Source organism: Somniosus microcephalus, chromosome 16 (assembly GCF_052327205.1).
Source record: "Somniosus microcephalus isolate GS21.2 chromosome 16, FLI_Smic_1.0, whole genome shotgun sequence".
Lineage (NCBI taxonomy): Eukaryota > Metazoa > Chordata > Chondrichthyes > Squaliformes > Somniosidae > Somniosus > Somniosus microcephalus.
The window spans coordinates 104,105,623-104,118,706 of record NC_141002.1 but is presented as its reverse complement, the minus strand read 5'-3'; the positions used below and the strand labels follow the sequence as shown (position 1 = coordinate 104,118,706).

Below are 13,084 nucleotides of genomic sequence, written 5' to 3'. Positions count from 1 at the left end.
TCAGGCGTCTGGGGTGGCTGCCTAACAGAGGCCTCAGGCCCCTTGCATATGCTAATGAGGGGCCTAACACCTCTTTTAAGACCCCTCTGGGAAATTGGGCTGCCCTGAGCGAAGCCGCCGCAGGGCTTTCTCAATCTGGATAAGACCAGGGAAGATGAAAGCGTGGAATGAGAATACATTAAATATATTCAAGAAGGAGTTGGATATATTTCTTAAGGCTAAAGGGATCAAGGGATATGGGGAGAAAGCAGGGACAGGGTACTGAATTTGAATGATCAGCCATGATCGCATTGAATGGCGGAGCAGGCTCGAAGGGCCGAATGGCCGACACCTGCTCCTATCTTCTATGTTTCTATGTTTCTATGTTTAATATCATTCAGTCCATTGATCCTGGACAGAGGGTTCAGAAAAAGAGAAAGAACTTGCATTTATATAGCACCTTTCACATCCTTGGGACATCCCATGGCATTTCACAGCCAATAAAGTACCTCTAAAGTGTAGACGCTGCTGTAATGCAGGAAACGTGGCAGCCAATATGCGCACAGCAAGCTCCCACACACAGCAATGAGATAAATGACCAGATCATCTGTTTTTTTTAGTGGCGTTGATTGAGGGATAATAGAACACCAGGAATTAACCAACATCAGGTGCAGCAGGCGGTTAAGAAGGCAAATGGTATGTTGGCCTTCGTAGCGAGAGGGTTTGAGTACAGGAACAAGGATGTCTTGCTGCAGTTGTACAGGGCCTTGGTGAGACCACATCTTGAGTATTGTGTGCAGTTTTGGTCGCCTTATCTGAGGAAGGATGTTCTTGCCATGGAGGGAGTGAAGCGAAGATTCACCAGACTGATACCTGGGATGGCAGGAATGACGTATGAGGAGAGATTGGGTCGATTGGGCTTGTACTCGCTGGAGTTTAGAAGAATGAGAGGGGATCTCACTGAAACTTATAGGGGGAGAAATTGAGTATAGCCCCATTTGGGGTGCCAGCCTCGCCAGGGCGCTAAAAGTAGTGCCCTGGAAACATTCGCACCCGCGCACCGGAAATTGAGTTGTTGCGCCCCAAAGGGAAGCACGGCGCTACTGGAGGCGCCCCGCATTCCTCTTGGGGCGCTGCGAGTGAATATCGTGGCGCAACGTGCCACAGCGCCACACGCTGCGGCACGTCGCGCTGCGGTATTGCAGGCCTTCCTCCCCTTCTTAAAGGGGAGGGGCCTTGTGCAGCACGATCTGGGGCCCAGCTGGGCCCCCGGGGATCAGGAGTGCAGGCAAAAGAGCCCGGAACCGAGGAGAAGTGCCGGGCTCTTGGAGCACAGCCGGCACTCCGCGGGGGGGGGGGAGGTTCAGGAGGCCGGGGACGGGAGCGCAGGCAGGTGCTGGCAGGCGGCCAACAACAAAAATGGCGGCTCCGCACCTCGCCTTTAATTTGCGCCTCCCCCGCCGCAGGTAGGCCCTCCTGAACCGGTCGGACATAGCGTCCGGCGGTAAATCAGGGGGCGCTGCCAAATATTGTGGCCGGGGCGTCAGCGGGGCGCTGTGCACACCAATGACGTCATCGGCAATGGCGCAGCACCAACGGTTAGCGCCACCACTAACGTCCCGCGGAATTTAGCGGGAGGCGTGGACAGTGCCACGCCCGGGCGCCAGTTGGCTTGCGACCCACTTAGCGCCCTTTTAAGGCGCTAACGGGTGGCGCAACCTACTGAATTTCTCCCCCATAAAATTCTGACAGGACTAGACAGACTAGATACAGGAAGGATGTTCCCAATGGCGGGGGAGTCCAGAACCAGGGGTCACAGTCTAAGGATAAGGGGTAAGCCATTTAGGACAGAGATGAGGAGGAATTTCTTCACCCAGAGAGTGGTGAACCTGTCGAATTCTCTGCCACAGAAGGCAGTGGAGGCCAATTCATTAAATATATTCAAGAAGGAGTTAGATATATTTCTTGAGGCTAAAGGGATCAAGGGATATGGGGAGAAGGCAGGGACAGGGTACTGAATTTGGATGATCAGCCATGATCGCATTGAATGGCGGAGCAGGCTCGAGGGGCCAAATGGCCTACTCCTGCTCCTATCTTCTATGTTTCTATCACTAAAACGGATTATCTAGTCTTTATCGTATTGCTCTTTGTGGGATCTTGCTGTGCACAAATTGGCTGCCGCTTTTCCCTACATTACAGCGGCGACTGCACGTCAAACTTGCTTCATTGGCGGTGAAGCGCTTCGGGGCGTTCTGAGGATGTGAAAGGCGCTATGCAAATGCGAGTCTTCCGCCCTTTCTTTCTTCGATGTGAACTTACCAAAGAACGAGGAGTCGGTGAGACAGAATCCCTCCGACGGTGAAAACTGACCGTGTCCCAACATATTCGCCTTAGACCTCAGTCACTGCTTCATCCAGACACAACCGGTGATCGATTCTGCAAGACAGAAATTGCAAAACACATTACTTCGGTGGTTCGTGACGTCTATTTAATTTTTTATTTAATTGGAGGAAATATAAAACTGTAATCTCTGCGGCTGGAGAAGGTGCCTGGTGAGAACGAACAGTGGTGTTAATGCATTGATGCTACACAAGTTAGTTCAGAAAATTAGCAACAGTTAGAGGCTTGGAACCTGGTGATGGGATTGACCAAAGTAGCAGCCCGAATCGCTTTAAGGTAAACTGACCATACATCCCCGGTTTTCCAGGACAGACCCCCGATGAGGTACTGTGTCCCCGGGCAGTGAGTGTGTCCCCCACCGGGCAGTGAGTGTCCCCCCCGGGCAGTGAGTGTACCCCCCTGGGCAGTGAGTGTTCCCCCGGGCAGTGAGTGTACCCCCTGGGCCGTGAGTGTCCCCTTGGGCAGTGAGTGTCCCCCCTGGGCAGGGAGTGTCCCCCCTGGGCAGAAAGTGTACCCCCTGGGCACTGAGTGTACGCCCCTGGGCACTGAGTGTCCCCCAGGGCAGTGAGTGTCCCCCCTGGGCAGTGAGTGTCCCCCTGGGCAGTGAGTGTACCCCCGGGCAGTGAGTGTACTCCCCCAGGCAGTGAGTGTCCCCCTGGGCAGTGAGTGTACCCACCTGGGCAGTGAGTGTCCCCCCGGGCAATGAGTGTATCCCCGGGCAGTGAGTGTACCCCCTGGGCAGGGAGTGTCCCCCTGGGCAGAGAGTGTGCCCCTTGGGCAGTGAGTGTCCCCCTGGGCATGAGTGTCCCCCCGGGCAGTGAGTGTCCCCGCGGGCCGTGAGTGTACCCCCTGTGCAGTGAGTGTCCCCCCTGGGCAGTGAGTGTCCCCCTGGGCATGAGTGTCCCCCCGGGCAGTGAGTGTCCCCGCGGGCCGTGAGTGTCCCCCCTGGGCAGTGAGTGTCCCCCTGGGCAGTGAGTGTCCCCCCTGGGCAGTGAGTGTACCCCCCGGGGCAGTGAGTGTCCCCCCCGGGTCAGTGAGTGTTCCCCCTGGGCAGTGAGTGTCCCCCCTGGGCAGTGAGTGTCCCCGCGGGCAGTGAGTGTCCCCCCCGGGCAGTGAGTGTCCCCCCTGGGGCAGTGAGTGTCCCCCCTGGGCAGTGAGTGTCCCCCCGGGCAGTGAGTGTCCCCCCCGAGCAGTGAGTGTCCCCCCGGGCAGTGAGTGTCCCCCCCGGGCAGTGAGTGTCCCCCCGGGGCAGTGAGTGTCCCCCGGGGCAGTGAGTGTCCCCCCTGGGCAGTGAGTGTCCCCCCGGGGCAGTGAGTGTCCCCCCTGGGCAGTGAGTGTCCCCCCCGGGGCAGTGAGTGTCCCCCCCGGGGCAGTGAGTGTCCCCCTGAGCAGTGAGTGTCCCCCCTGGGCAGTGAGTGTCCCCCCTGGGCAGTGAGTGTCCCCCTGGGCAGTGAGTGTCCCCCCCGGGCAGTGAGTGTCCCCCCTGGGCAGTGAGTGTCCCCCCGGGCAGTGAGTGTCCGCCCCGGGCAGTGAGTGTCCCCCCCGGGCAGTGAGTGTCCCCCTGGGCAGTGAGTGTCCCCCCTGGGCAGTGAGTGTCCCCCCCGGGGCAGTGAGTGTCCCCCCCGGGGCAGTGAGTGTCCCCCCTGAGCAGTGAGTGTCCCCCCTGGGCAGTGAGTGTCCCCCTGGGCAGTGAGTGTCCCCCCCGGGCAGTGAGTGTCCCCCCCGGGGCAGTGAGTGTCCCCCCCGGGCAGTGAGTGTCCCCCCCGGGCAGTGAGTGTCCCCCCTGGGCAGTGAGTGTCCCCCCTGGGCAGTGAGTGTCCCCCCTGGGCAGTGAGTGTCCCCCTGGGCAGTGAGTGTCCCCCCTGGGCAGTGAGTGTCCCCCCCGGGGCAGTGAGTGTCCCCCCCCGGGCAGTGAGTGTCCCCCCTGGGCAGTGAGTGTCCCCCCTGGGCAGTGAGTGTTCCCCCGGGGCAGTGAGTGTCCCCCGGGGCAGTGAGTGTCCCCCCTGGGCAGTGAGTGTCCCCCCGGGCAGTGAGTGTCCCCCCGGGCAGTGAGTGTTCCCCCTGGGCAGTGAGTGTCCCCCCTGGGCAGTGAGTGTCCCCCCCGGGGCAGTGAGTGTCCCCCCCGGCCAGTGAGTGTCCCCCCCCCGGGCAGTGAGTGTCCCCCCTGGGCAGTGAGTGTCCCCCCCCGGGCAGTGAGTGTCCCCCTGGGCAGTGAGTGTCCCCCCGCGGGCAGTGAGTGTCCCCCCCCCGGGCAGTGAGTGTCCCCCTGGGCAGTGAGTGTCCCCCCCGGGGCAGTGAGTGTCCCCCCTGGGCAGTGAGTGTCCCCCCCGGGGCAGTGAGTGTCCCCCTGGGCAGTGAGTGTCCCCCAGGGCAGTGAGTGTCCCCCCGGGCAGTGAGTGTCCCCCAGGCAGTGAGTGTCCCCCCGGGCAGTGAGTGTCCCCCTGGGCAGTGAGTGTACCCCCGGGCAGTGAGTGTACCCCTAGGCAGTGCGTGTACCCCCTGGGCAGTGAGTGTACCCCCTGGGCAGTGAGTGTCCCCCCCGGGGCAGTGAGTGTCCCCCCTGGGCAGTGAGTGTACCCCCTGGGCAGTGAGTGTCCCCCCTGGGCAGTGAGTGCACCCCCCGGGCAGTGAGTGTCCCCCCTGGGCAGTGAGTGTCCCCCCTGGGCAATGAGTGACCCCCTCGGCAGTGAGTGACCCCCCTGGGCAGTGAGTGTCCCCCCCGGGCAGTGAGTGCACCCCCCGGGCAATGAGTGTACCCCTGGGCAGTGAGTGTCCCCCCAGGGCAATGAGTGCCCCTCCGGGCAGTGAGTGTCCCCCCAGGGCAATGAGTGCCCCTCCGGGCAGTGAGTGTCCCCCCGGGCAGTGAGTGTCCCCCCTGGGCAGTGAGTGTCCCCCCGGGCAGTGAGTGTCCCCCCGGGCAGTGAGTGTCCCCCCGGGCAGTGAGTGTCCCCCCGGGCAGTGAGTGTCCCCCCGGGCAGTGAGTGTCCCCCCCCGGGCAGTGAGTGTCCCCCCGGGCAGTGAGTGTCCCCCCCCGGGCAGTGAGTGTCCCCCCGGGCAGTGAGTGTCCCCCCCGGGCAGTGAGTGTCCCCCCCGGGCAGTGAGTGTACTCCCCCTGGGCAGTGAGTGTCCCCCCCGGGCAGTGAGTGTCCCCCCCCCGGGCAGTGAGTGTCCCCCCGGGCAGTGAGTGTCCCCCCCGGGCAGTGAGTGCCCCCCCGGACCGTGAGTGTCCCCCCTGGCAGTGAGTGTCCCCCCTGGGCAGTGAGTATCCCCCCGGGCAGTGAGTGTTCACCCTGGGCAGTGAGTGTCCCCCTGGGCAGTGAGTGTCCCCCCTGGGCAGTGCATGTCCCCCCGGGCAGTGAGTGTTCCCCTGGGCAGTGAGTGTACCCCCTGGGCAGTGAGTGTACCCCCTGGACAGCGAGTGTCCCCCTGGGCAGTGAGTGTCCCCCCTGGGCAGTGAGTGCACCCCCCGGGCAGTGAGTGTCCCCCCTGGGCAGTGAGTGACCCCATGGGCAGTGAGTGTCCCCCCGGGCAGTGAGTGTCCCCCCTGGGCAGTGAGTGTCCCCCCTGGGCAGTGAGTGTCCCCCCGGGCAGTGAGTGTCCCCCCTGGGCAGTGAGTGTCCCCCCTGGGCAGTGACTGTCCCCCCGGGCAGTGAGTGTCCCCCCTGGGCAATGAGTGCCCCTCCGGGCAGTGAGTGTCCCCCTGGGCAGTGAGTGTCCCACCTGGGCAGTGAGTGTCCCCCCGGGCAGTGAGTGTCCCCCCTGGGCAGTGAGTGTCCCCCCCGGGCAGTGAGTGTCCCCCCGGGCAGTGAGTGACCCCCTGGGCAGTGAGTGTCCCCCTGGGCAGTGAGTGACCCCCTGTGCAGTGAGTGTCCCCCTGGGCAGTGAGTGTCCCCCCCTGGGCAGTGAGTGTCCCCCCCCTGGGCAGTGAGTGTCCCCCCCGGGCAGTGAGTGTCCCCCCGGGCAGTGAGTGTCCCCCTGGGCAGTGAGTGTCCCCCCTGGGCAGTGAGTGTCCCCCCCGGGCAGTGAGTGTCCCCCCCGGGCAGTGAGTGTCCCCCCGGGCAGTGAGTGACCCCCCTGGGCAGTGAGTGTACCCCCCTGGGCAGTGAGTGACCCCCCCGGGCAGTGAGTGTACCCCCGGGCAGTGAGTGTCCCCCCCGGGCAGTGAGTGTCCCCCCTGGGCAGTGAGTGTACCCCCTGGGCAGTGAGTGTCCCCCCGGGCAGTGAGCATCCCCCCCGGGCAGTGAGTGTACCCCCTGGGCAGTGAGTGTCCCCCAGGGCAGTGAGTGTCCCCCCTGGGCAGTGAGTGTCCCCCCTGGGCAGGGAGTGTCCCCCCTGGGCAGAAAGTGTACCCCCTGGGCACTGAGTGTACGCCCCTGGGCACTGAGTGTCCCCCAGGGCAGTGAGTGTCCCCCCTGGGCAGTGAGTGTCCCCCTGGGCAGTGAGTGTACCCCCGGGCAGTGAGTGTACTCCCCCAGGCAGTGAGTGTCCCCCTGGGCAGTGAGTGTACCCACCTGGGCAGTGAGTGTCCCCCCGGGCAATGAGTGTATCCCCGGGCAGTGAGTGTACCCCCTGGGCAGGGAGTGTCCCCCTGGGCAGAGAGTGTGCCCCTTGGGCAGTGAGTGTCCCCCTGGGCATGAGTGTCCCCCCGGGCAGTGAGTGTCCCCGCGGGCCGTGAGTGTACCCCCTGTGCAGTGAGTGTCCCCCCTGGGCAGTGAGTGTCCCCCTGGGCATGAGTGTCCCCCCGGGCAGTGAGTGTCCCCGCGGGCTGTGAGTGTCCCCCCTGGGCAGTGAGTGTCCCCCTGGGCAGTGAGTGTCCCCCCTGGGCAGTGAGTGTCCCCCCGCGGGCAGTGAGTGTCCCCCCCCCGGGCAGTGAGTGTCCCCCTGGGCAGTGAGTGTCCCCCCCGGGGCAGTGAGTGTCCCCCCTGGGCAGTGAGTGTCCCCCCCGGGGCAGTGAGTGTCCCCCTGGGCAGTGAGTGTCCCCCAGGGCAGTGAGTGTCCCCCCGGGCAGTGAGTGTCCCCCAGGCAGTGAGTGTCCCCCCGGGCAGTGAGTGTCCCCCTGGGCAGTGAGTGTACCCCCGGGCAGTGAGTGTACCCCTAGGCAGTGCGTGTACCCCCTGGGCAGTGAGTGTACCCCCTGGGCAGTGAGTGTCCCCCCCGGGGCAGTGAGTGTCCCCCCTGGGCAGTGAGTGTACCCCCTGGGCAGTGAGTGTCCCCCCTGGGCAGTGAGTGCACCCCCCGGGCAGTGAGTGTCCCCCCTGGGCAGTGAGTGTCCCCCCTGGGCAATGAGTGACCCCCTCGGCAGTGAGTGACCCCCCTGGGCAGTGAGTGTCCCCCCCGGGCAGTGAGTGCACCCCCCGGGCAATGAGTGTACCCCTGGGCAGTGAGTGTCCCCCCAGGGCAATGAGTGCCCCTCCGGGCAGTGAGTGTCCCCCCAGGGCAATGAGTGCCCCTCCGGGCAGTGAGTGTCCCCCCGGGCAGTGAGTGTCCCCCCTGGGCAGTGAGTGTCCCCCCGGGCAGTGAGTGTCCCCCCGGGCAGTGAGTGTCCCCCCGGGCAGTGAGTGTCCCCCCGGGCAGTGAGTGTCCCCCCGGGCAGTGAGTGTCCCCCCCCGGGCAGTGAGTGTCCCCCCGGGCAGTGAGTGTCCCCCCCCGGGCAGTGAGTGTCCCCCCGGGCAGTGAGTGTCCCCCCCGGGCAGTGAGTGTCCCCCCCGGGCAGTGAGTGTACTCCCCCTGGGCAGTGAGTGTCCCCCCCGGGCAGTGAGTGTCCCCCCCCCGGGCAGTGAGTGTCCCCCCGGGCAGTGAGTGTCCCCCCCGGGCAGTGAGTGCCCCCCCGGACCGTGAGTGTCCCCCCTGGCAGTGAGTGTCCCCCCTGGGCAGTGAGTATCCCCCCGGGCAGTGAGTGTTCACCCTGGGCAGTGAGTGTCCCCCTGGGCAGTGAGTGTCCCCCCTGGGCAGTGCATGTCCCCCCGGGCAGTGAGTGTTCCCCTGGGCAGTGAGTGTACCCCCTGGGCAGTGAGTGTACCCCCTGGACAGCGAGTGTCCCCCTGGGCAGTGAGTGTCCCCCCTGGGCAGTGAGTGCACCCCCCGGGCAGTGAGTGTCCCCCCTGGGCAGTGAGTGACCCCATGGGCAGTGAGTGTCCCCCCGGGCAGTGAGTGTCCCCCCTGGGCAGTGAGTGTCCCCCCTGGGCAGTGAGTGTCCCCCCGGGCAGTGAGTGTCCCCCCTGGGCAGTGAGTGTCCCCCCTGGGCAGTGACTGTCCCCCCGGGCAGTGAGTGTCCCCCCTGGGCAATGAGTGCCCCTCCGGGCAGTGAGTGTCCCCCTGGGCAGTGAGTGTCCCACCTGGGCAGTGAGTGTCCCCCCGGGCAGTGAGTGTCCCCCCTGGGCAGTGAGTGTCCCCCCCGGGCAGTGAGTGTCCCCCCGGGCAGTGAGTGACCCCCTGGGCAGTGAGTGTCCCCCTGGGCAGTGAGTGACCCCCTGTGCAGTGAGTGTCCCCCTGGGCAGTGAGTGTCCCCCCCTGGGCAGTGAGTGTCCCCCCCCTGGGCAGTGAGTGTCCCCCCCGGGCAGTGAGTGTCCCCCCGGGCAGTGAGTGTCCCCCTGGGCAGTGAGTGTCCCCCCTGGGCAGTGAGTGTCCCCCCCGGGCAGTGAGTGTCCCCCCCGGGCAGTGAGTGTCCCCCCGGGCAGTGAGTGACCCCCCTGGGCAGTGAGTGTACCCCCCTGGGCAGTGAGTGACCCCCCCGGGCAGTGAGTGTACCCCCGGGCAGTGAGTGTCCCCCCCGGGCAGTGAGTGTCCCCCCTGGGCAGTGAGTGTACCCCCTGGGCAGTGAGTGTCCCCCCGGGCAGTGAGCATCCCCCCCGGGCAGTGAGTGTACCCCCTGGGCAGTGAGTGTCCCCCAGGGCAGTGAGTGTCCCCCCTGGGCAGTGAGTGTCCCCCCTGGGCAGGGAGTGTCCCCCCTGGGCAGAAAGTGTACCCCCTGGGCACTGAGTGTACGCCCCTGGGCACTGAGTGTCCCCCAGGGCAGTGAGTGTCCCCCCTGGGCAGTGAGTGTCCCCCTGGGCAGTGAGTGTACCCCCGGGCAGTGAGTGTACTCCCCCAGGCAGTGAGTGTCCCCCTGGGCAGTGAGTGTACCCACCTGGGCAGTGAGTGTCCCCCCGGGCAATGAGTGTATCCCCGGGCAGTGAGTGTACCCCCTGGGCAGGGAGTGTCCCCCTGGGCAGAGAGTGTGCCCCTTGGGCAGTGAGTGTCCCCCTGGGCATGAGTGTCCCCCCGGGCAGTGAGTGTCCCCGCGGGCCGTGAGTGTACCCCCTGTGCAGTGAGTGTCCCCCCTGGGCAGTGAGTGTCCCCCTGGGCATGAGTGTCCCCCCGGGCAGTGAGTGTCCCCGCGGGCTGTGAGTGTCCCCCCTGGGCAGTGAGTGTCCCCCTGGGCAGTGAGTGTCCCCCCTGGGCAGTGAGTGTCCCCCCCGGGGCAGTGAGTGTCCCCCCCGGGTCAGTGAGTGTTCCCCCTGGGCAGTGAGTGTCCCCCCTGGGCAGTGAGTGTCCCCGCGGGCAGTGAGTGTCCCCCCCGGGCAGTGAGTGTCCCCCCTGGGGCAGTGAGTGTCCCCCCTGGGCAGTGAGTGTCCCCCCGGGCAGTGAGTGTCCCCCCCGAGCAGTGAGTGTCCCCCCGGGCAGTGAGTGTCCCCCCCGGGCAGTGAGTGTCCCCCCGGGGCAGTGAGTGTCCCCCGGGGCAGTGAGTGTCCCCCCTGGGCAGTGAGTGTCCCCCCCGGGGCAGTGAGTGTCCCCCGGGGCAGTGAGTGTCCCCCCGGGGCAGTGAGTGTCCCCCCTGGGCAGTGAGTGTCCCCCCCGGGGCAGTGAGTGTCCCCCCCGGGGCAGTGAGTGTCCCCCTGAGCAGTGAGTGTCCCCCCTGGGCAGTGAGTGTCCCCCCTGGGCAGTGAGTGTCCCCCTGGGCAGTGAGTGTCCCCCCCGGCCAGTGAGTGTCCCCCCTGGGCAGTGAGTGTCCCCCCGGGCAGTGAGTGTCCGCCCCGGGCAGTGAGTGTCCCCCCCGGGCAGTGAGTGTCCCCCCCGGGGCAGTGAGTGTCCCCCCCGGGGCAGTGAGTGTCCCCCCCGGGGCAGTGAGTGTCCCCCCTGAGCAGTGAGTGTCCCCCCTGGGCAGTGAGTGTCCCCCTGGGCAGTGAGTGTCCCCCCCGGGCAGTGAGTGTCCCCCCCGGGGCAGTGAGTGTCCCCCCCGGGCAGTGAGTGTCCCCCCTGGGCAGTGAGTGTCCCCCCTGGGCAGTGAGTGTCCCCCTGGGCAGTGAGTGTCCCCCCTGGGCAGTGCGTGTCCCCCCTGGGCAGTGAGTGTCCCCCCCGGGGCAGTGAGTGTCCCCCCCGGGGCAGTGAGTGTCCCCCCCCGGGCAGTGAGTGTCCCCCCTGGGCAGTGAGTGTCCCCCCAGGGCAATGAGTGCCCCTCCGGGCAGTGAGTGTCCCCCCAGGGCAATGAGTGCCCCTCCGGGCAGTGAGTGTCCCCCCGGGCAGTGAGTGTCCCCCCCGGGCAGTGAGTGTCCCCCCGGTCAGTGAGTGTCCCCCCGGGCAGTGAGTGTCCCCCCGGGCAGTGAGTGTCCCCCCGGGCAGTGAGTGTCCCCCCGGGCAGTGAGTGTCCCCCCCCGGGCAGTGAGTGTCCCCCCCCGGGCAGTGAGTGTCCCCCCGGGCAGTGAGTGTCCCCCCCCGGGCAGTGAGTGTCCCCCCGGGCAGTGAGTGTCCCCCCCGGGCAGTGAGTGTCCCCCCCGGGCAGTGAGTGTACTCCCCCTGGGCAGTGAGTGTCCCCCCCGGGCAGTGAGTGTCCCCCCCCGGGCAGTGAGTGTCCCCCCGGGCAGTGAGTGTCCCCCCCGGGCAGTGAGTGTCCCCCCTGGGCAGTGAGTGCCCCCCCGGACCGTGAGTGTCCCCCCTGGCAGTGAGTGTCCCCCCTGGGCAGTGAGTATCCCCCCGGGCAGTGAGTGTCCACCCTGGGCAGTGAGTGTACCCCCTGGGCAGTGAGTGTCCCCCTGGGCAGTGAGTGTCCCCCCTGGGCAGTGCATGTCCCCCCGGGCAGTGAGTGTTCCCCTGGGCAATGAGTGTACCCCCTGGGCAGTGAGTGTACCCCCTGGACAGCGAGTGTCCCCCTGGGCAGTGAGTGTCCCCCCTGGGCAGTGAGTGCACCCCCCGGGCAGTGAGTGTCCCCCCTGGGCAGTGAGTGTCCCCCCTGGGCAGTGAGTGTCCCCCTGGGCAGTGAGTGTCCCCCCTGGGCAGTGAGTGTCCCCCCGGGCAGTGAGTGTCCCCCCTGGGCAGTGAGTGTCCCCCCCTGGGCAGTGACTGTCCCACCGGGCAGTGAGTGTCCCCCCTGGGCAATGAGTGCCCCTCCGGGCAGTGAGTGTCCCCCTGGGCAGTGAGTGTCCCACCTGGGCAGTGAGTGTCCCCCCGGGCAGTGAGTGTCCCCCCTGGGCAGTGAGTGTCCCCCCCGGGCAGTGAGTGTCCCCCCCCGGGCAGTGAGTGTCCCCCCGGGCAGTGAGTGTCCCCCCCCGGGCAGTGAGTGTCCCCCCGGGCAGTGAGTGTCCCCCCCGGGCAGTGAGTGTCCCCCCCGGGCAGTGAGTGTACTCCCCCTGGGCAGTGAGTGTCCCCCCCGGGCAGTGAGTGTCCCCCCCCCGGGCAGTGAGTGTCCCCCCGGGCAGTGAGTGTCCCCCCCGGGCAGTGAGTGTCCCCCCTGGGCAGTGAGTGCCCCCCCGGACCGTGAGTGTCCCCCCTGGCAGTGAGTGTCCCCCCTGGGCAGTGAGTATCCCCCCGGGCAGTGAGTGTTCACCCTGGGCAGTGAGTGTCCCCCTGGGCAGTGAGTGTCCCCCCTGGGCAGTACATGTCCACCGGGCAGTGAGTGTTCCCCTGGGCAGTGAGTGTACCCCCTGGGCAGTGAGTGTACCCCCTGGACAGCGAGTGTCCCCCTGGGCAGTGAGTGTCCCCCCTGGGCAGTGAGTGCACCCCCCGGGCAGTGAGTGTCCCCCCTGGGCAGTGAGTGTCCCCCCGGGCAGTGAGTGTCCCCCCTGGGCAGTGAGTGTCCCCCCTGGGCAGTGAGTGTCCCCCCGGGCAGTGAGTGTCCCCCCTGGGCAGTGAGTGTCCCCCCTGGGCAGTGACTGTCCCCCCGGGCAGTGAGTGTCCCCCCTGGGCAATGAGTGCCCCTCCGGGCAGTGAGTGTCCCCCTGGGCAGTGAGTGTCCCACCTGGGCAGTGAGTGTCCCCCCGGGCAGTGAGTGTCCCCCCTGGGCAGTGAGTGTCCCCCCCGGGCAGTGAATGACCCCCCGGGCAGTGAGTGTACCCCCCGGGCAGTGAGTGTCCCCCCTGGGCAGTGAGTGTCCCCCCGGGCAGTGAGTGACCCCCTGGGCAGTGAGTGTCCCCCTGGGCAGCGAGTGACCCCCTGGGCAGTGAGTGTCCCCCCGGGCAGTGAGTGTCCCCCCGGGCAGTGAGTGTCCCCCCGGGCAGTGAGTGACCCCCTGGGCAGTGAGTGTCCCCCTGGGCAGTGAGTGACCCCCTGTGCAGTGAGTGTCCCCCTGGGCAGTGAGTGTCCCCCCCCTGGGCAGTGAGTGTCCCCCCCCCTGGGCAGTGAGTGTCCCCCCCGGGCAGTGAGTGTCCCCCCGGGCAGTGAGTGTCCCCCTGGGCAGTGAGTGTCCCCCCTGGGCAGTGAGTGTCCCCCCCGGGCAGTGAGTGTCCCCCCGGGC

At 66.8% G+C, this 13,084-nt stretch overlaps 1 protein-coding gene across 4 annotated transcripts in view; it reads right to left on the bottom strand.

The window, feature by feature from the left end:
• Nucleotides 1–13,084, bottom strand: part of nr1h4 (nuclear receptor subfamily 1, group H, member 4) — a 149,952-nt gene that overhangs the window by 88,834 nt on the left and 48,034 nt on the right. For all 4 annotated transcript variants that reach the window (XM_086009651.1, XM_086009646.1, XM_086009648.1 and 1 more), the window contains one exon: nt 2,299–2,415. In XM_086009651.1, coding sequence (XP_085865777.1) covers nt 2,299–2,362 — 64 coding nt within the window. In that variant the 5' untranslated portion in view covers nt 2,363–2,415. The remainder of the gene's footprint in view (nt 1–2,298; nt 2,416–13,084) is intronic.